We start from the raw sequence: 23,202 nt of genomic DNA, 5'->3' as shown, positions 1-23,202 counted from the left end.
ATGAGAGCTGGCTTTCCCTCAAGCAACTGGAATGAAAACTAACAGATTAGTCATGGGAAATGGATTTATTGCTCTTTTATCATTTTTTATCCATTTCAAACTATGCCTTGAACACAGTAAGTAGTTTATCAATGTAATTAAACAATCTCATAATAAATTCAAGATAAACTTAGACATAATAAAAGTATAAGAAAGAGGGGCACCTGAGTAGCTCAGTTAAATGTCAGACTTTTTGTTTTGGCTCAGGTCATGATCACCTGATTAAGGGACTGAGCCCCACGTGGGGCTCTGTGCTCAGGGTGGAGTCTGCTTCAGATTCTTTCTCCCTCCCCCTCTGCTCCTCCACTCATTTGCCCGTGCATACTCTGTCTCAAAAAAAAAAAAATTTAAAGAAAGGTATTTCAAAGCAAAAATCCTCATGGCAGGAAAATGAATTTCAATCTATAGATAACTTAAGGAAGTATCTGAGGTGCTTGCTAAAAATGTCAATTCCTAGGCTCCATCCAGAGATTTTTATTCCAGAGATTTGGAAAATGGCCCTAGGAATTTGTGTTTTTAATAAGCCCCCGTGTGGTTTGAGTACAGGTGGGGTTGGGGACCATATATTGAAAATTTCTAATGCCAAAAAATCCACTTTAATGAGGTTGTAATTCAAATAAGGACAAGGTTTTGTGGGGTATTATTTTTAAAGAGTGGGAAGTTTAAGAAAACTTGCCCCAATCAAGGAAAAAACAAAAAACCAGTTAAATGAGGCATAAGATTCGAAATTAACAAGAAGCAGATTAAAGCTCAAATATATATCCCCATAAAGCATCTGATAGAAACAAACTGAGTGGGAAGCCATGATTATGTAACGAATGGTCTTGCAAGCCTGAACCTGCTCAGATGATGATCATGGTTAAACACAGGAAATGAAACCACTTGAACGCATTAAAATGATATTCCTATCCTATAACGCTGATATAGAATTTCATTAAAATTTTTTAAAAAATTTATTTACAATTTGCCAGTATATAGTAGAACACCCAGTGCCCATTCCATCACGTGCCCTCCTTAATGCCCATCTCCCAGTTACCTCATGCCCCCACCCATCTCCTCTTCCGCAACCCTTTGTTTCCCAGAGTTAGGAGTCTCTCATGGTTTCTCTCCCTCTCTTTTTCCCCACTCGGTTACCCTTGATATGGAATTTCAAATCACAAATTCATGATGGAAAACTATGAAACCGAAGAAAGTTCATTTTTATAAAAAATTCTAATTTTAGTATTATATGGCTGCCAAATCTTAAAAATTTTGAGAATGCTGCATTCACAACATAAAATTACTATAAATTAATTAATATATATACTATACAGATCATATATTCTATATCATGAAATCATTATATCATAAATATAGTATATTTATATCACAAAATACAGCAACTTAGATATTTAAGCATCTGGGTCTCCACAAAAATAGCTAGAATTTTATTTTTTTCATAAGAACAAACTCTTCAGTTTCAGAATTTTCTTTTTCTCGTCAACTTGTAACTTAAAAGCTTTATCAGGTTGACTGCCATTTTCTTGAAGATCTCATTCTAGGAACATACTATGTACCTATAGCAAGAAAAGAATGGAAACATCCTTTAATCCTTGATATATACACATATATGAGTGTATATATATACATATATATATTAATCGAACTATAGTTGACACTCAATGTTAGTTTCAGACATACAATATAGTGATTTGACAACTCCAGACATCTGACAACTCATAGACATGCTATGTTCACAGGTGCAGCTATCATCTGTCACTATTCAACATTATTATAATACCATTGACTATGTCCCTTTTATGTGGTTGGTATCTTTCATCTCTGTAGCTTATTCATTCTATAACTGGAAGTCTTGTATCTCCCACTCCCCTTCACCCATCTCTGCCCACCCGTCTCCCCATCCCTGGCAGCCAGAGCTTGTTCTCTGTATTTGTGGATCTGTTTTTACTTTTTTTGTTTGTTTTTCAGACTCCACACACATGTGAAATCATATAATATTTGTCTTTCTCTGACTTATATACTTAGCATAGTACACTCTAGGTCCATCCATGCTATAGCAAAGAGCAAGATCTCATTCTTTTTTATGGCTGAGTAATATTCCATTATGTATAATCACATATATATGAGTTATTTCCATATCTTGATTATTGCAAATAATGCTACGAAGAACACAGGGGAGTGTACATCTTTTTAAATTAGTATTTTGGTTTTCTTTGGGTAAATACCCAGTCGTGGAATTACTGGAAAATATGGTATTTCTATTTTTAATTTTTTGAGGACTCTCTATACTGTTTTCCAAGTGGGTACACCAACTTACATTCCCACCAACAGTGCACAAGGGTTCTTTTTCTCCACATCCTCACCAACCCTTGTTTGTTGGTGAGGGAGGGCAGAAGGGAGAAGGAGAGAGAGAATCTTAAGCAGGCTCCATGTCTAGTGCAGAGTCCAATACACGGCTCTATCTCACGACTCTGAGATTGTGACCTGAGCTGAAATCAAGAGTTGGACACTTAACAGACTGAGCCACCAGGCGCTCCTGTTGTCTTTTTGATATTAGCTTTTCTGTCAGGGTTAAGGCGTTATCTCATTGTGGTTTTGATCTGCATTTCCCTGTTATTTATATTTAGGGAAAGGAGGTAATGGTACAATAATTCCATTGGATATGATAATAGTTCTCTGCCTTGATAGAATGTAAATTTTGTGGAAAGGGCATTTTGGTGCACGGGAAATGATAAGGAATACAGATAAAAATATCCAGTTCAATTAAACAATTTCAATTGTCCTTGTTTCCTCCTTTATCTGCAGGATTGTCACTTAGTTTTCTTTACAATGCAGTCACAAATAGTGCCTAATCCGCATGATGAAAATATCCTTTAAATCTTATGTTCTGATTGTCCTCTTTCTTCTCTTAGAAAGGAAGTTAGGAGGGATGCCTAGGTGGCTCAGTTGGTTAAGCATCCAACTCTTGGTTTGGCTCTGGTCATGATCTCAGGGTCATGAGATCAAGCTTGCAGAAGGTACAAGATAGGATAAATGGGAAGTTAAGGGGCGGGGGGGAGGATTCCATCAACAGCAGATAAGAAAATAGACATTTATATAGCTCTTCTTCTGCCAATATTGTGACTTATCCTGAATATTTAATATATTTTCAAAGGGCTTTGCAATTATAAATCACCCAAATAGGAAACGGAATTTCATTATTTAGATGAATATAGAGGACTTTATGCACACACGTTAGGATATATATTCAACACATCTGTTTTTAGTAACTCCACAGAAGAATTCTTAGAACACAGTCATCATCTTACACTTTTTATTAGGACTCTTGGAACAAAAAGGAGGAGTGTTTTCACAACTGGAGCTGTCCCTAGTTTCAATTCCAATTTATTTCTATCAAATTTGATTATCAAATTTCTCTCAAAAATATGGTAAAGATGTTTAGTTGTATATATCATCAGCCTCTGTAAAGATCTAAAAGTTAAGATATTATCTTGTATCAAACCATTTCAAACAGCTCACTACTACACTTTTTATTAGTACTTGATGTGTTTCAATTATCTGAGCACATTCAAAGGCACTGGAAATACTTGCTTTTTTTGAACATGGGCATGGCATTCTTATTAATGAACTGCTCTTAAATTCATTCTTCAGCTAAAATCAGTTGTTTGAAAAAATTTATCGATTTTCTTGACAAAAAATAAATTACTTAAAAAAATTAACTAGTATTTATAAAGATTATTTATGTCTATAGTAAAAGAGCTATAGAAAAAGGTTAAAAAGAAAAAGAAAAAGAATTCCTTTCTCAACCCCTTATACTGTGATGCCACTTCTGAAAGTATTTACTATTGACAGCTTTTGTGCTCTTCCAAAATTTATTTCATATATACATATGGAATATGTGTAGAATATATATGGAATACACACGCACACACATGCACATATATGTACATGCATAACTTCTTTGAAACAAAAAAGACTTGTCTCACTAATGAGAACTAAGACACATTCTACCTCATTCTATTAAGAGTTGCTTAGTATTTCAAAGTACGGTTATTCCATGATTGATTTAGTTAGTTCTTTATAAATGGATATCTTCATTGTTCCTAGTTTTCTGCTGTTGCAAATAGTATTAAAACAGACTTTATACATGTACATATTTGCACATTTTCTTCTCTTACACATATGCTGGATCAATTTGTATAAGTAAAATTAGGGGTTAAGGAATAAGCACATTTTAAATTTTAATAAATGCTGACAGAGTACTCTCTTCAGAGATTGTACCAATTTATACTTGTACCAGTTGTGTACATAGTTGCCAGTACAGTGCATTAGTAAACTTTTAAATCTCTGTTAACCTGAATAAGTGAAAAATGATGTCATTTTTAATTTGCATTTAATTTTTAGTGAGATTTAGTAACTTGTCTCGTACTTACTAGCTACCTGTATTTCAGTTTTGTGGGTTGCTCTTGTAATTGTTAGGAAACATGGATTTCTTAACTTGCATTAGGGACCAAGGAAAGAGGTTGTTACCAATGGTAAACTTCAGTCTGGTGTTATTCCATTTCTAAACCATTTAATAACTATTATCTTTAGCTTAACTTTTATACTTTTGTGACAGGCTTAATTTAACATTAATAATTAAGTTTGGAACTTTCAAATGGTTAATTTAATGGCTCCAATGCCAATTGGAGCATCACCTGATTAATCATCTTGCACACTATGTGTGCAAGCAGGGGAATAAGTCAAATGTCACAGTCATTTTATTCCTGAGCTGTAATGATTAAAAATGGGTATTTAAGCTAAACCAACCTGTCAAAGATAAAACTTGGTATCTTAATCTGGCTTTTAAAAAACTGTTTTTGGGATACCTGGGTGGCTCAGTGGTTGAGCATCTGCCTTTGGCTCAGGGCATGATCCTGGGATCCCGGGGTTGAGTCCCACATCATGCTCCTTGCAGGGAGCCTGCTTCTCCCTCTGCCTGTGTCTCCGCCTCTCTCTCTCTGTTTCTCATGAATAATAAGTAAATAAAATCTTTAAAACAAACAAACAAACAAGCAGTTTTCACACGAGCCATGTGGGTATGGGCCATGGATTCAGACCACCGTGCTCTCTGAAAATCTTCACATTATCATGTGAAATAATCCAAAAGAACTTACTTCGAATTTGTTTTTTTATTTCCTTAGCAGGGTCCAGCCAATTCTGAAAAGGAAATGACAGTTTGAATTTGAACCAGAGAAGAAGAAGAATAACCTGATGATGATTGTGCACTGAGTGTATCTGAAAGGGAATGGTTGCTGGCAGCCCCTCCAAGCTGGGTCCTTCTCCTACATCTGCTTGCCCATCCCCAGGCCCTGCACTAGTCTAATGAGAAAATGTGTATGTGTGCACAATTCATGCGTGACAAAACTCTTTCCTTTTACAATACAACCTTCAAAGATTCAAGCCAGCACAGAAACGGGAGGAAAAAAAAATAGTGGATTCTATGTTCATAGAAGTTATGAACAAATTAAAGATACATGATGTCCACCAATGTCCTTGCCATTCAGTCCCACAAAGTGATTTCTGTGATTATAAATTCTTAGGTACTTTGCTAACAAATGAACACCTGCTTGGGATTTATTATTTTCCTCACCAGAAAACTCAGATGTTTAATAATGAAGTTAGACATTGTTCAGTGAATTGGGTAGGTATTAAGTATGATTCATTGCACAACATCAAAACAAATAACATCTTTGAGCAAAATTTCTGTGACTTAGTTCCTAGCATGGACACAGTGGAAACAGTTTCTTCTTTATTTTTCAGGTAGTTGTGGGAATTAGTGAGGCAAAGCCCCAAACAGACTATATTACTCATGTGTAAGAGTCTATAGAGGTTATTACATTAAACATTAAATACCTGCTGAATACATTAGACAAGGGTTTGGTCAGCAAATACCCATGTCATATTCTGATTATCCAAGAATATGAAAGCAAACTAAGATGAATTAAGATTAGACAGCAGTCAGGGAACATATTTTCTATGTAACTATCAATGCATTTGATTTTCAAAATCATTTATTTGATTTCCAAATCCACTGAAATGTATCATCCAGGGAAAGAACCATATAAAATGCTTTCCTAGAACCATTAATAACTTACAGGTGAAAAGCTGACTTACTCTTTCCAGAATATTCAAGATTAAAGGAAGTTGTCAATAATAGCTTTCATAAAGAAATTAGGTGATTAACAGCATTTAGGGACTCAAAGGAGTAAATACAGGAGTGGAAGCAGAGAAAATTATTTACCTATTCAGTTTTCATTCCCTTTCTCACAGTAATGAGTAGTTCAAGACATACGCTTTGTATTGCTTTTAATCACTCACCTTCTGGTTTTCAGCATCTCGATACGTAAGCCCAAAATAGTCCTTTTCTAGTAAGTTCAGATGTTCACATACTTTATCAAACAGCACCTGGCCTCTGGAGCGTTTCTATGGAAAACAAAATAGAAAAACAAGTCAAAACATATAAAGTTCTCTCAATTGCCACAGATAAAAATGGGTAAAACTTAACATACTGCTTGCTGCAAGTGTTCAGTATGTGACGCCCAATGTGATCACTTTGCCATCTCCTCTGTAACTAGTGAAAAGGTTCAATAAAGTGGGCCCACACCTACAAAAGCCTGTCCCTACAACCAACAAACAAAACCAAAACTCACCTGTGCCACTGAGTAAGTACAGGCAACCTGCAGATGGTTTCTAAACAGAAGTATCTGGGGAAATGATGTGGGGCTTGGAAGTCTGAAATATCTTGTGAAATATACAAAGTGAAAGAACACAAAGGGGTGATCCCTGGGTGGCGCAGCGGTTTAGCGCCTGCCTTTGGCCCAGGGTGCGATCCTGGAGACCCGGGATCGAATCCCACATCAGGCTCCCGGTGCATGGAGCTTCTTCTCCCTCTGCCTATGTCTCTGCCTCTCTCTCTCTCTCTCTGTGTGTGTGACTATCGTAAATAAATTAAAAAAAAATTAAAAAAAAAAAAAGAAAGAACACAAAGGACCAACAAAAACCGTGTTTCAGAATGCCCTAACTTGGTCCCCACACAACCAGATTTGCAGTCTGGGAAGAATCAATCCTACTCCTTATCTTAGGCAAACTCCCCCTTAAGACTTTGTATTCCAACCCTTATTTAGAAATTCTAGCTATGGATTGCTTTCTAAAGACTGTTAACTTTGTTAGTTTATTTTTGTGTTTTTTTTTTTTGTTATGAATTTCAGTTTTGATCACAGGGTTCAACTTTCTCTTAATTTCAAGAAATCCTTTCTATTAAACATAAAATATTCATTAAGTTGAAAGATTTTAGTTATTTATAAATATAAGATACAGACATATATGCTACATTTTTTTTTTTTTACCATAATGCAGTCATCGGCAGAAAGTAAAAAGGTAGTCATCTGAGAAGAAAAAATCTATTGGTTTAATTTACCATGATACTCAGTATCACATTTCCATGGAATCCTTCAAAGGTCTTTTAACCTGGCCTTGGGGACTGAGATGGATGACCTGGCAACAATTAAACTAAACCATGTTTTTTTGCATAGTACCGACATTTCATTCCTAATACATTAAGCATATTTGCCTTTAAGATTTGATGTAGTAACAATGAGAGATGTAAAAATTGATAGACAGTATGCATGCCAAAATAATAAATTTTCAGAAACCTGTAAATGCTATGTATTATTACACAACTGTAATTATATTGGAAGTTAATTGCTCAGCTCCCTGAAGCATGACTGTTTAGGAAAAAAAGATAAATCTATGATAGAAAAGTAAAGCCTAAATTGTAGCCAGCTAAATAATCAATGATGTGTTTGAAAAAAGTTTAATAATGCATGAAAATAAATTACATATTGGCAAAACTACATAATATTGTTCAATGGATACGAATAAGTGGTAGGACAATAAAATGCTGCTCATTGGTTTAAATCTTTTATTTTTAAGTAACAGCTTATCATGTCTGAATAATGTTTAACAGATTATAAAGTTTTCATTAAAAAATTGGTACTTCCAATGCTTCTACTGGTATTCAGTTTACAGATAATAACCCAGAGGTTCAGTCCAATGAGAGAGGCAATATTATGTAATGGAGGAGTAGTGGCTTTAGCAAATCAATCTGGGTTTGAATCTTCATTATGTTCTTTGCAGCTATGTGAACCTGTTTTTTCCTCTGTAAAATGGGTATATGATACCACCTTCTTCTTTGGGATGGTTGACAATAAAATAAAGTATTCAAACTTGGTCCAGTAATGGCACATATCAAGCTTTCCATAGACATTAGTGATCATAGCCCAAGTGACCAACAAGTAGAAGGATCTGTAATATAGCACTTGGTATGTATGCGTTTTTGCTGTCAGAGCACATTTATATCATCTTGTGGAGCCAATAAGCAGTTCAGGATTAACGTATCCTGTTCTTTCTTTAGAAATTAATTACCTGCTTACTACCTAAGTGCCTTTAGCTAGACCACAATATTTACACACACCTACACCCTCCCCCCCTCCATGCACACACCCAAACACATACCAGTGGCCCAAGTACTTTCTCAATGAGTAAACAAAACAAAACAAATACAAATAAATAAACTCTTCTCTACAGAGCCTTATATATTCTCTGACCCAGCAGCCCCTCAATTGTGGAATTATTTCTGAATACGCAGCAGGCTGCCTTGGGCATTGTTTTAATTAGCTATCTTCTGGCTGCTGTGTTCTTCCTTTTGTCTAACAGGTGGTATGGATTAGCTCAGGCACAGACCACTATACTAACTAGATCTTACTTTTCTGGCTTCTCACAATTTGATTTCTATTAATGATTCATAGCTCTCTCTTAAATAGATGAGGTATTTTTTTTTACTGAATATTTTAAACATATTTTGAACACTACAAACAGATCTTAAGATAATTACATAGTGGTCCGTTCTTCACACTGGAGTTTGTTTTTTCCCCCCCCTAAGAACCAAGATCAGTAGTCTAGGCTCTACTATAGATGGTCATATGTAAACAGTAGAATTCCTATCTGCTAAATATCACCACAGCTAGCTGGATGACACTGGAAAAGCCTTTTAAATGCATTTTCTCACCCTGGAGTGATGATATATGATTCTATGGAGCAAGGCTGTCATGGGCTTCAGGTTGGGTCCCCTGTGTCATGGCAAACATTACTAATGGTTACAAGGCTCTTTCACATGGAGCCTGGATTAGACTTCAGCACCCTTCTGCAACGTGTGATAAGACAGCCAGCGGATAGAGTTGGATCTATCTTTTAGCCCTAGATAAGATCACTCCCAACTCTTCCAAATTCTGGATTCTTCTAACTCAGATTATTATTATCATTTTTTGCATACTGTCCAACTTTACAAGGTAGTGTATGTCTTTAGGTAATAACATCTAACATATTTGACTAAAATCAGACTGAAACTTTTAAAGAATTTAAATATTTGGTGGCTGAAGACAGGATATTCATTAAATTATCAAATCTAGTTTCTTTACTTCATTGGGTGTGTTTATATATAGCCATATGAGTCAAGAATTGAGTAAACAATGTTGACAGAGGTTTTTATAAATTAACAGATAATTTACCTAACCAGAGAAGGTAATAGTTTTTAGTCTTGTCTGCTGTTTTGTGTGAGTCAAGTTATGTCTCTGACTCAGGGACATTAACAGTTCATGATTATCATTCACTATTAACCCTTGAACATCCAGAAAAGTTGATTTTGCTGTCCTAGAGTAATATACTAATGATGGACTGCCTTCTTTCTGCTCTCTTTTCTTCACTAAAACATTAGGTTTCTGTTTCTGATAAAGTAAATGGCAATATAACAGCCCAACAGTCAAAGACTCTGAATATCTAAAGAAGGGTAAATCCCCAACAATATGAACAACTTTCCTTCTTAATTATTTTAATTTAAAAATTTTCCAAATTGACTCATGAAAGTGTTGAATGTTAGCAGAAGTGTGTCAAAAGAGAAAAACTTTAAGAGAATGGAGAGATAAGCCACAGAATGGGATAAGATATTTGCAGAGACATATTTGGTAAAGGACTGGTATCCAAACTACATAAAGAACTCTTAAATTCAATAAGAAAACAATCAAATTAACAACTGTGCAAAAGATCTGAGCAGATACTTCACCAAAGACATACAGATGTCAAAAAAGCATATGGAGAGATGTTCATCATATACTATTAGAGAACTGCAAATTAAAAGATAACCACTACACATTGATTAGAATGGCTAAAATTCTAAACACAAACAAAACTAAATGATGGCAAAGATGTGAAACAACAGGAACTCTTATTCCCTGCTAGTAGAAATGGCTCTGCCATTTTAGAAGACAGTCTAGCAGTTTTTTACAAAACTAAACACACTTTTAATATATGACCCAGCCATCATATTCCAAGATACTTACACAAATTTGATATATACCAAAACCTGTGTGTAAATACTTATAGCAGCTTTATTCGACATTGCCAAAACTTAGAAACAACCAAGATGCCCCTCAGTGGGTGAATGGATAAATAAACTGTGTAACAATCCAAACAATGGAATGTTATTCGGAACTAAGAATAAATGAACTATCAAGCCATGAAACGACATGAAGAAACCTCAAATACCTATTACTAAGTGAAAGAAGCCACTCTGAAAAGGCTGTATGTATGATTCCAGCTATACGACATTTTGAAAAAGGCAAAACTATGAAGACAGTAAAAAGATCAGCGGTTGCCAGAGGTTAGGGAGGAGGGAGGAGTGAACAGATGGAGCATGAAGAATTGTTAGGGTAGTGAAACCACCCTGAATGGTTCTATAATGGCGGATACATGTCCTTATACATTTGTCCAAACCCATGGAAAGTACCACAGAGAGTGAACCCTGATGTACACTATGGACTTCAGTTAATAATAATGTAACAACGTTGTTTCAGTAATGATAATAAATGTAGCACATGGATATAAAATGCTACAAAACAGGGAAAGAGGGGTGGGAGATGGGAGTTTGAAGAGGTTATATGAAAAGTCACTGTACTTTCTGCTTAATTTTTCTGTAATCCTAAAACTGCTCACAAAAGGTCTATTAATTAAAAAGAGAGGAACACCGACAAAAATATTTCATGTCTTATTTTAAATTGTTAGTAATTTATTAAATGCTTAAAAAAGTTAATAAAGTTCCAAACGATTTTACTTTTATCACGAGTAAATGAAAACTTAAAATTTTTATTGAGCTTAAACATTTTAGAGAAATCAAAAACTTTATAGTTACAACATATACTAAAGGTAAAAGTAAAATCATTCTAGGAAAAGCTGCCATGCTTCTCATCCTATGTATACACACACATAGGAACCCCAAGTCTGAAATGCCTGCATGCAAACCCAACATATCTAGTAACAAACAGAGGCTGGGTGTCAGATGGAAGTGACTGCTCAAGATCTACATCATACAATTACGGAATCCAAACTATGAACAAGATAATGATGGATTAGCTAAGGATTCAAAGGCTTTGCTTTTTCTGGGCACTAAATTCAAGAGGATACATCCACCATCACCACTCAAATACAGCAAATGGATAAGCCTTTCTGTAGCATCACTGAAACTTCCCACAAGTCAAAGGTCATTCAATATCTTTAACAATACTGTTTGTAAAACGTTGCTTTTCAATGTACCAACCAGCATCACGTGGCTAGTCTGTAGTAAAATTTGTTATTTTTATTTGCCCATTAGAAGAATAATTTTAAAAAATTAATTTCAAGTGCTTTAGTATGGGGAATTTCAAATATATAGATAAGTAGAGGGGACACTATAATGAGGCCTTGCAAACCTGTCACCCAGTGTCAAAAAATGTTTTTGGAGGACCACCACCTGGGGTCATCTAGAGTTCTACTCAATTCATTCTTCCCCTGATTATTCTGAAGTATTTCAGCAAATAATTACCTCTTTATGTCTTAATTTGTAACTCTACTCTTTTTAAAATGTAATCTCAGGGCACCTGGGTGGCTCAGCTAAGCATCCAACTCTTGGTTTCAGCTTAATTCATGATCTCAGGGTCCTGGGATCAAGCCTGATGTTGGGCTCCATGCTCAGCGTGGAGTCTGCTTGTCCCCCACCCTCCCCCTCTGCTCCTCCATACTTTTTTTCTCTCTCAAATAAATAAAAACTTAAAAAAAACATAATCTCAATACCTTTATCCCATCTCAACAAAGTGGGTCTTTAATATCATCAAGTATCTACTCATCAGCAATCAGTATTTGATATCAAATATCTAGTCATTACAAACTTTCCTCAGTTTACAGTGGGGTTGCACTCCATAAACTGATTGTAAGTTGAAAATATCCTAAGTTTAAAAAAGAAAAAGAGAAATCCTGAGTTAAAAAAAAAGAAAATATCCTAGTTAAAAATGCATTTTTTAATGTACCTATCAAACATTACAGCTCAGCCTAGTGCTCAAAACATTTACCATCAGCCTAGAGTTGGGCAAAACCACCTAACACAAAGCCTATTCTATAATTAAGTATTGCACATCTCAGGTAGTTCAGTGAATAGGTACCGAAAGTAACAATCAGAATGGCTGCATGGACTTGGAATGGCTTTGAGTATCAACTATTTACCCTGGTGGTGGCATGGCTGTCTGGGAGCTGTAGCTGCTCCCCGTGCCTAGCATCGGGGGAGAGTATCTACCACATAGAGAAGATGCAAACTCAAAATCTGAAGTACAGTTTCTACTGAACATGTGTCACTTCTACACCATCAAGAAGTCAAAAAATTCTAAGTTAAACACTGTAAGTCGGAGACTGTCAGTACTTTAATTTTCCCAGTCGTTTCAAAGATTTTTGTTTCTTTTTAAGTTTGAGAAGTTCATACACTATAATTGGCTGATGCAACTCTTTAGCCTCGGTCTGCAAGTTCACCATTTATCTTGGTTTTATCCTTGAAATTAATTTAAGAGAACAGGTCATTTGTCTGTAGTACCCTCTCAGTCTAGACCTTACTGTTTGCATCTCCATGGTATAATTTAATGTGTTCCTCTGTCTCCTGTACTTCCTGAAACCTGGCATTTAAATCTAGAACCTTGATCTGATTCTGATTTGACTGTTTTCCATTGAGTGATGCTGTGCAATTTCAATCAGGAGGCATCAAATGACTCTTGTCTTTTTTTGTTGTATTAGCAGTCACTGATGATCATTGCCCCAGATCCATTAATTTGAGGTCGCAAGATAAGCATATCTGAATCCTAATCATGCCTCCTGCATTTATTAGCTGGAGTAGGTCTATGAGGAGATACTTCTCTTTGTCAGTATTATTTGTTGCATAAACACAGTTTGATGACAAAAGTCAGGATCAATGTTCACTCTTTTTCTTCTTCATCCAATTTCAAGATAATGAGGTCCTCTCTAGCATCATCCACAGCCACCAATTAGAACTTTTGTTTTAGATGATCACTATGAACTCATGATTCAAACAGGTTTGATGTGTTTCAATCCATTTCAGCCCCTACCCATATCGATGCTCTAAATGTCCCCATATGCTCTACACCTTGCCTTCTGCCTGTCAAGTCTCTCTCATCTTCATGAGGCTTTCCCAGTGCCACTTCTTTCAAGCATTTCCTATCTTCCCAGCCACAGGTGATTCTTTCTTTTTTTTCTCTCTCTCCCCTTTGGACATTATGGTGTTATATAGCAATGAAGAGGGCACTTTCCCTATTCTGTCTTATATCACAGCTGTCTCTCTGTGCATGTACCTTACACCCTTACTGACTATATATAAAGACATTCCCTGTGGCGTCATGCCTCCTGTATTTATTTTATGGAGTTTCATTTTGGTCAAATACCATTAAGAGATTAAAAAGGCAACTTCTTTTTCATGAAAATTTTTCTTACCAGCATATCATAACCAATGTTGTAGAAGCAATATTTTAAACTTATGGTTTTCAACTGTGGATTCTGGCAGGATTTAAAAAATGCCAATGCCCAGAAACCCATCTCATCAAACCAGAATTTCTGAAGTGGGCCCATGGTATTTTCACATTTTCCAGAGTCCCAGGGGATTCATGCAGGCATAGTCGAAATGTTCACTTTATGTTAAAATGTTCACTTTATGTTTATGACCTGAAATTCTTAAATATGAGGACTCTAAAGCAATTTTTTTTTTTTTTTTGCTTTAGTCTCACAAAGCTATGAAGCTCTCCTCCAGCAAAGGCTAAATGCTGAAATTAGAGAAATTTGTGAAGTCAAATATAATCTCCTGGCTCAGGAATATAGTTATAGTTATTATCTATCTGAAGCTGCACAATCACAAAGAAAATGAGGCAGAGCAAGTTGCTCTGTCTGAGAACAGGAGCTCATCATCAGTCCCTATTTCTCAGGAGGGGACGGGGACCAAACTGGCACCAGGACTTGCCTGTATTTTAAGTCTGCTCAGAATTTACATATGCCTTTCTTTAAACTACCATAATGAAAAATGGGAGGGGGAGACTCCCAAAACCCTCTTGTCATATACTGCCTTAGGCTTAAAACCACTTGTGTTAATATAAAGGAAAATTTATGATACTGACAACGTTTAAGAAAACAGATACTTTTGTACCTTATTTTAGCTGATTTGACATCTGATGATGTGTCAACGCTAGAAGTACTTTATTCTTTCTACCATTTATCTTCCTCAAATAGACCATTTTCTTTTGGGAATTAAAATTTTCCATGTATTGTTCAATGCTGTGAACCTGTATTTCTGCTCCCCAAAGACCGCAAACTGCCCATCTTTTTAATGCTCCTGATACAGTGTTCCCAGATATAGCAGGCATTCAACATATGTGCCTAACAAGTGCCAATGGCAGGAATTTGAAGAATTTTCCCTCACATTATATTGGATTAATCTTAAAGCAAAATGCCGTCATTTTTTTTTCATGCTTCCTTCCCTAATTGCATTTTTCCCCACTGAGTGCTTTTCTATTTTCCTTCCTTCCAAAGGTCAATTAGAATTCTCTTTATTTCTAACTGATTGCATCACAACTTATCCATAGTTCAGGAACATCTGAAATGCTTGGCAAACAAGGGCCAGATCCTGAGCCCCAGTCAGACACCTGGACTCTATGTAAGTTAGGTTTTCCTTTTTCTCTTTTGGACTCTTGGTAGAAAAAACTCTAGCCTGGAAAATACCAAGAGGTTGTGGTCAACCCAGGACTAAAAGATTACGGTGTCTGGTTGGTGAAAATGGCCCATAGAGTCTTTCGAGAGATCTGCGGCTGGGAAGGTCTAAGTAGCAAGATATGGTACCAGCTGCCTCGTGTGCATCTAGTGCTTCCTGGCTTATATGTACATTTAATGCTCAGTTTAGTAGTTAGTACAGTATTACCCATATTGCCACTGCCAGCATCTCTTCCCACAGGGGCAGGATTTAATGGGATGTTACAGCCTTTGTGCTGATCCCACATGTTATCCAGGCAGTATACTCAAAGAAGGCTGACAAGAGAGGTGGGCACAAAATTTCTTCGGTCAAGATGTTGCATATATGGACAGTTCTTTCTTTAAATACACAGTCATTTTCAGTAAGCCATGACAGTTACACCTCATTCAAACCAACATTTCTCAATGACTGTATCACATCACCTCATCTCTGCCACATTCTCACTAAGTTAGCAATGATGATCTGGAGTGTTCTGTTAAAATAGGAATATGAAACTCTTTCCTGGTCTTGATAACTTAAAAAAAAAAACAAAAACAAAAACAGTGATTTCCTTCCCTGGCTTGGTTATCCAGAGATTAGAATTCATCTAGTATTATTGAAACATCTTTTTTTTTTTTTTTAAGATTTTGTTTATTCGTGAGAGAAACAGAGAGAGTGAGAGGCAGAGACAGAGGGAGAAGCAGGCTCCCCACAAGGAGCCTGATGTGGGACTCAATCTCAGATCCTGGGATCAGGACCTGAGCTGAAGGCAGACGCTGAACTGCTGAGCCATCCAGGCTTCCCTTGAAACATCTTTAAAATGGGCATCCCTACCTATTCAAGTTTCTTTTCTTGCTGTTCTGTTCTAAGTGAGAAATATGTCAGCCCTGAAGCTATACCCTGGTTCTATAGAGGCTGGCTCTGTGGGGTTAGACAGGAAAGCATATTGCCTAGCTCATGGAAAGCAAGAGCCAATGCTGGTTAGCTTGAATAGGCTCTTTTGATAGGGAGCCCAATACATTGGGATTTCTAATGCTGAAATCTGGTATAGAGACTGAGATACTGTTGACAGCCTATTCCTTATGCAGTGAAATCATCCCATTTCTCTCATAAAAAACAAATCTCGTTGTATAAAACTGAGAAATTGTTAAAAAAATACTATTATCCATAAACTGAGTGTACATTCAACCATCATTTACAAACACACGCTAAATGGTTAATATATATTGAGTATACTGGCATATTTTGGCACATCGTAAGCCAAACCATAATAGTTATATATAATCACACATATGGCCTATAGTCCTGGCAAAACCAGAATGAATTGTTCAAATGCAATAGAGCTGCCCTATGTTTTGACTGAGATTCAGTACATAGATACTTTTAGCACATTGGTGACAAGAGTCCCTTCCTGAACGGGAAGCCTCTCTACTTTTTAAAAAAGAGGCCTTTTTTACTCAGCCACAATCTGTTTCTGCCTTCATTTGTTGAAGTAATTTCAGCCTCTATTTGAAATCAGACTTTTGTGCTAAGAGACATGCACTGTGGTAGATAATAGCTTTCCAGTGAAGCATGCTTCTTCTTGGCCAGCAAAAACATCAGGCTCCGTTTTTTACAAAGAGTTTCACATCACACATATGAGATGTTGGCAGTGAACTATCAGACAACATTTCCTGCTGTTAATCTGCTAAGGATTCAGGTCACTAAAGCCAAAGTGCGCAAAATGAAAGCAGAAAAGGAGGCCTAAGAGACAGGAATGTCTGAAAGAGAAACAAATTTGAATCATGTAAAATAACCATAGGGTCTAATTCTGAATGATGTGGAACTTTGAGAATTCCTTCCTGTGAGAGGAAGTCCTTAATCTCTTTCCTAAGATAATTCTCAAACGAATGAATAAATGAATAAAAAACCCAAATCATGATTTATAACTCATTAATAAACAGCCATAGGAAATGCAAATGTTGACAATGAAAAAAAGAGTTTTAATAATATCAATTTCATGAGTAAAAAGTGGCACCACTGTTACTAACTTTTCAAATCTAGGAGGCATCAATGATCAAAACAATGTAAGAATAATACTGTCGTTGCTTTAAACAAATAGGTAATAAGTGAACCTGTGTCCTTTCCATCAACAGCTTTAGCCTATTACTAGGGCAAGGCTGTAAAAGCAGGAGAGAAAGGATATGAGGGTTATTATATAAACTACTCACATAATTTTAAAATGTAATCATATCATTTTACCAGTTAAATAGTTTATAAAAATTACAATGATCTTACAATGTATGAAAGACCTATAATGAAATATGAATAAGCCTCTGGAAGAAATAGATGATCTCATTCTAAGTGATACTGAAAGCATTCCAGTCCTTTTTTTTTTTTTTTAAGTTTTATTTATTTATTCATGAGAGACACAGAGAGAGAGCACGAGGCAGAGATATAGGCAGAGGAAGAAGCAGGCTCCATGCAGGGAGCCCGATGTGGGACTCGATCCCGGGACTCCAGGATCACGCCCTGAGCCAAAGGCAGATGCTCAACTGCTGAGCCACCCACGCGTCCCCAGTCCAGTCTTTATGTGAACATGTAATTTGGATTAGTATTTAAAATCCAGCAGATAGAGGGGGGAAAAGACCCTTTCGATCATTAAATATCTTGATTTTTTTATACATTTTCTTTAACTTTTTCTGACACGTGTAATACCTCGTATGAACCACTAAGGGATACGGCTGGATCTATGTGCCAAAGGCTGCTACTGTATTCTGACACCACTCTATTGGGGCATCATGGCTTAATACTGCCTGAGTTCCCAATCCTGAAAAGCCAGCACTAATCCTCCTTGCCTGTCAGTCCTCACTCCTGTGAAAGGGGGTGGGGAGGAGACTGCTCAACCCAGCTAAGAAGAGAGGCCTGGTTCTAATTCTAAATGGGACCAGACAGGCCCCATCTCTGCAGACAGGTCTGCAGAAACACGCATGCAGAGTTCGAGAAACTTAGGAGGGCAGGAGGCTGCTCTCCTTGCAGCAGTTCTAGGTACTCACTTAACCTCAAAAGAATGTTAGTGCTGTTAACTGAATCTAAGATCATTATTTAAGTTTTGTGGTTTAAAAAAGAAAGCATTAGAAAGTGGTACTAAGTACAATCACACAAAAACTGAAACAACCCAGCAAAATGAATCAAGAAAAATTACTTTTCGGGCAGCCCCGGTGGCTCAGCAGTTTAGCGCTGCCTGTAGCCCAGGGTGTGATCCCTGGAGACCCGAGATCGAGTCCCACATCAGGCTCCCTGCATGGAGCCTGCTTCTCCCTCTGCCTGTGTCTCTGCTTCTCTCTCTCCTCTCTGTGTATTCTCATGAATAAATAAATAAAATCTTTAAAAAAAATAAAAAAAGAAAAATTACTTTTTGAGTCGGTACAGGCTTTTGCTCTAAGAAACAACTGTAACATATTTGGCAGGAAAATGGAAAACATTCTATTCAAGCAAAGAGGAAAATCCTATGCACTCATTCTGATTTTTCTGCTTTTTCTTGCACTCACAAGAAAGTAACTATCTTTCCTGGAGCTCCCCTGCACTTAGGGTTGAACTGGGAAGTCTGGGCCTGAGAGACTTAGAGATGTTCTCAGGGGCTCATGTGATGCTGTTCCCCCTTCCTTTACTGTTGGTACTAGAAAGCTGTCCCACCCACTCTCAGCTGGTTTAACAAGGATAAGATGGGCAGCAAAATGCCTGGGGTCCATGATATGAAGTCAAATCCCAAGGGGTCACCCCTGAGACGTTATCACGTTTATTTTAACTTCTGTATTTACATTTAAAAATCTCATGGAGAATGAGTTCATGTGACAAGAGCAGTGTCTATCAGATTCAGTAGTGAGAGATGCTCTGGGACACAGCCAGCTCAAGTGTGAAGGTGGTAAGACCCCAATGCAACCTAGAAGGCCCTACCTCTTCAGCTTCCCCCATACAAAGCACCCCTTTACCTCCACACTCCTTCATATGGCCTTCCCTCAGCCTCTTTTCCCAAACGAAGTCTGCACAAGCCATCTTTGGGCCCTGGCATGTTCTACCCACCTGTCTTTTAGTTCTCTTCTCCAGGACTCCATCCCTGACCTCCAGGACTAGCTCAAATCCCAGAAGATATGCTTATACAGCACCTGCACTGCACTGGTCAGTGGTCAGGGTGGCAGTTTCACACTGGTTTCTACACGATTTGTATAGTGTTAATGTTAGTCTCTCAGGTAAGCAGCTTTACCTCAGGACTGGACTCTCCGCATGTATCACAACGCCTGGCATAGAATAGAATTATTTTTTCTTAATCGCAAAGAAAAGCAAGCTAAATAAAAGCATCCGAGGTTGATTCCTTGTTTCAAATTCTTCCAAAACTGCCCTGATCTTTGAAATTTGTTCATGACCAAATTATTTATATTTTTCTACCCTGTGGGTATAATCTGCTCTGGCCAGATCTAGAGTGTTAGATTTTTTTCCTCCTATTTTTGCATGAAGGCAGTACTTTATTCCCACAAATGAAAAACCTACTAGTTTTTAAAATCTCCTTCAAATGCTGCAGGTTAACCTGCTAATAAATTTCTTAGGTTTTCCCTCAAGGAGCTGTGGTTCCGCTCCATTATGTTCATTTGATACACACTTTACCCATCACTCTGAAACAGAAAAACATAAGGTGGATCATGGTTTCTAGGGACCTCCCTTGACTCCACTGTACTTAATCAGCCTGACCTTCCAGGCATCAACAGTCCTGAACATCACACCAAACGCACAGTAGGTACAGTCTTGGCAATGAATGTGGACAGCAATACATGCACTGGGATCCACGTCCTGGGATGTGTTCTGGATCCCCTTTTTAAAATTTTATTTTAAATTCCTGGAAAAGTCAGAAGGATAATCTCTTCTCCCTCATCTAACTACAGGAGAGTAGAAAGATAAGCGTAAATAGCAGGCTGGAGAGTTAACTCAAGTGTGCAATTGGTCCTGCTACCTAAAAACTTTTCTAAAAGTGAAATCAGTATTTTTGTAGGAATCACAATATTTAATGGGCTTATAGTTAATGACCCAATAAAGGAGATGATTAATATTTACATATCTGGGCACACAGTTTGCTTTGGGGTTATCTTGAAGAATGCACAAGAAATTCCCGAAGCTTTAAAGTTTTTCTGAGCTGGAATCACTGAAGTCATGCTCTATAAAGTATAGTGTTGGGGCCTGGAGCATCTTTTTGTCTCTACAATGGCCTGGATCCATTATTAACTTCAAATATTTCCTTAACTTCCAGTACTTCCATGGCCTATGTCCTTGCCAAAGGAGAGTGATGTTCTCTTTGTGAACATATTTAGAAACTCTCACCTCTCCTGGCAGATGTCAATATCATCCCTAGTTCTGCTATTAAAAATACAGCTCTGCAATAAACTGAAAACATAAAAAGCACTGAATCTCAGATAATTAGCGAGGAGCATAATCTCAAACTGACAAATCATTACTTATTGAAGGTCAGATTGAGAGAAGCAACAATCATTGAGGCTTTCCTGATGGCTATTCATGATCTTCTCCTGGAAAAAGCTAGCAGAGAACTGCAGGAGAGCTTTTCTCTCAAACAAGCGGACTCAGAAAAAAACGTTTCTTTGGAGACCTTTGAAACTGGAGTGTTTTTATTGTGCAGACACCAAGAGTCCAGGTTTCCTCCCCAGGGCCTGTAAGAAAGCTCAGAACATGTGTTTCTGGACTGACCTCCTTCCTGGCTTCTCCCATTTTCTCTTGGTGCTTCTTTCTTTGAATTTATTTTCTTCTTGTTACATTCTGTGCACTTACACAAAACACCTTGAATACTTGTTAGAAAATGGCAGGGGACAAATAATAAAAGCCCCAAGTAGAATGTATTTTTGAAAAAAAAAATACATTTCCAATTTTGGCGGGTTTTTTCCCCTTATAATGAATTCTTTGCCATTGTACTATTAAAGAAGGTCTGCAGATCATGACATTCTGGACAGTTTTTTCCCCTAAAGGAATAACTAGGCACATTAACTGAAGCATTTTGCTTGGGGTAATCATTTAAGACCATTCATAAGCTCGACACGCTCAGTCTAATGGCATTTCCCTGAAGAATGTGGTGGCTCTTTAGTGACTTTATTTGCTGTCACCATGGCATTCCATAAGAAATAACAAGTCTCTTTATTCTTCCCAGTTTTCCAAACACCATAATAAGAACCAATTTCTTGTGCTGGCTGTACATCTGCACACCATCACTCATTTCTATAAGCGGCAGCAGGGAAAATGAGGTGCATTCCTAAGTGGCAACAGGACTTAGAGATAGGATTTTCAAAAAAAAAAAAAAAAAAAGAGATAGGATTTTCTTTCACTCTTATTAGAAAATGACTATAAATGTACATACCAGTTAAACACAGCTGCCTGTTACATTGAAAAAAATATATTCCCACACAGCAAGGATATCTTATTTGTTGAAAAGAAGAAATCTCCACTGATCAAAGCATTTCGTGAATTAATATCTAATCTGGCCATTTTAATTTGCCACTCGTAGAGATATCCTGTACCAAGATTTCAGGAAACAGTCACCAGGCAACACTAACAAAACAGAGCAGCCTTGGCAGGAGAAGTGAGAAAGAGACCTAAATTTCATTTATCTAGAAATAAAATAATACATAATAGTCATCGCATAAGGGAAATCATACCAACAAGCTATAGGAATTTAACTTTATTGATGGGAATGTTATGTGTTCCAACAAAAAGCTCTCACAACTTGGAATTCATGACCCTGTCCAGAAGAACAAATAAAAACCTTAAAGTGCATTTGCTGGTCAACACAACCCAGAGGTTGGAGAGGAAAAGAATCCTTTGCTTCTCTGCTGTAGAGAGAGGGAAGCAAACCCTGAGTTCGGCACTAGATGCCTTTCTATCCTGGACCAGGAGGGAGGAAAGATGGGGGTTGGTGCGGGGTAGAGAGTAATATCTGAGTGAGGAGCAGGGCATCACCGTAGTCCTCAACTGGACAACTCCAGGAGGCTATGAATAAGGGGTTTATTTTTTCTAATTTGAGATAAAAAGTTTTAAGAGCGCTTTCTGAACAGCACCACTGCTTCATAGTTCATAGTATAGTCATGATACCTTAAAAAATCGTAACTATACAGTATACCAATGTAAAACTACTCCTAGTAGTTGTTAAGTTGTTAAAAGAAATCTGGGATCAGTCATTCCTTATAAGAAATGCATATGATTCTTACCATTTTGTGTAATGGAGGAGAGTCCAAAGTATAAAAGACAGCAAAGGCCAAATTAAAGAAATAAAAGGAAAATCAACAACAAACTGAACAGAGACACAGGAATCCATCACAAAGGAATGACAATGCTTACTTTTTTCCTCAATGGATGGTACCTTAGACAATCTCCAGCTTCCTGTTTTCTACATTCAATAGTGCAACCAATGCCTGAATGGCATTTAGAAAGGATATGCTTTCCTACACAGACTTTCTCTTTGGACTATTTGAGGGCTACTCGGCCAACTATAATCAACACTTAATGCCCCCACAGGCTCAGGCACACCCAGTGCATCGGTGAAGGGTATGGCACACGGGTCAGCACTGGGTGTAAGGAGATTTGACAAAGCTCTCCCACTCCCAGCTTTAAACGTTCCCCTGTATTCCCCAGGGCTTGGCTATGGATGCTCTTCTTATTTATTCATGGACTATCCACACGATCTCATTTATTCCCATATCTGAATTAGTATGAAAGATAATGGTTATCTCAAAGCCTACCAGTCTGCCTGCTCTTCCACATGCTGAACGATATATCCAATTGTAATAGTAGATTGCTACTTTCATATTCCAGGCACTTTAAATTCAATATTTCTGAATTAAATTCATTATCTTCCCCTAAAACTTTTCTCCTTATGTTCTACATCTGTCTATGCAGTCACTCAATGCAGAAATTCAGAAGTCATTATAACTTGCTGTCTCTTATCACTACCTATA

The 23,202-nt window shown here is 37.2% G+C and overlaps 1 protein-coding gene across 38 annotated transcripts in view; it reads right to left on the bottom strand.

The window, feature by feature from the left end:
- Positions 1 to 23,202, bottom strand: part of EPB41L3 (erythrocyte membrane protein band 4.1 like 3) — a 268,058-nt gene that overhangs the window by 86,285 nt on the left and 158,571 nt on the right. For all 38 annotated transcript variants that reach the window (XM_077900074.1, XM_077900059.1, XM_077900067.1 and 35 more), the window contains 2 exons: positions 6,400 to 6,504; positions 5,196 to 5,238 (listed from right to left, as the gene is read on the bottom strand). In XM_077900074.1, the coding sequence (XP_077756200.1) occupies positions 5,196 to 5,238; positions 6,400 to 6,504 (148 nt within the window). The remainder of the gene's footprint in view (positions 1 to 5,195; positions 5,239 to 6,399; positions 6,505 to 23,202) is intronic.

Source organism: Canis aureus, chromosome 6 (genome assembly GCF_053574225.1).
Source record: "Canis aureus isolate CA01 chromosome 6, VMU_Caureus_v.1.0, whole genome shotgun sequence".
NCBI lineage: Eukaryota > Metazoa > Chordata > Mammalia > Carnivora > Canidae > Canis > Canis aureus.
This window is presented reverse-complemented; position numbering and strand designations above follow the sequence as displayed.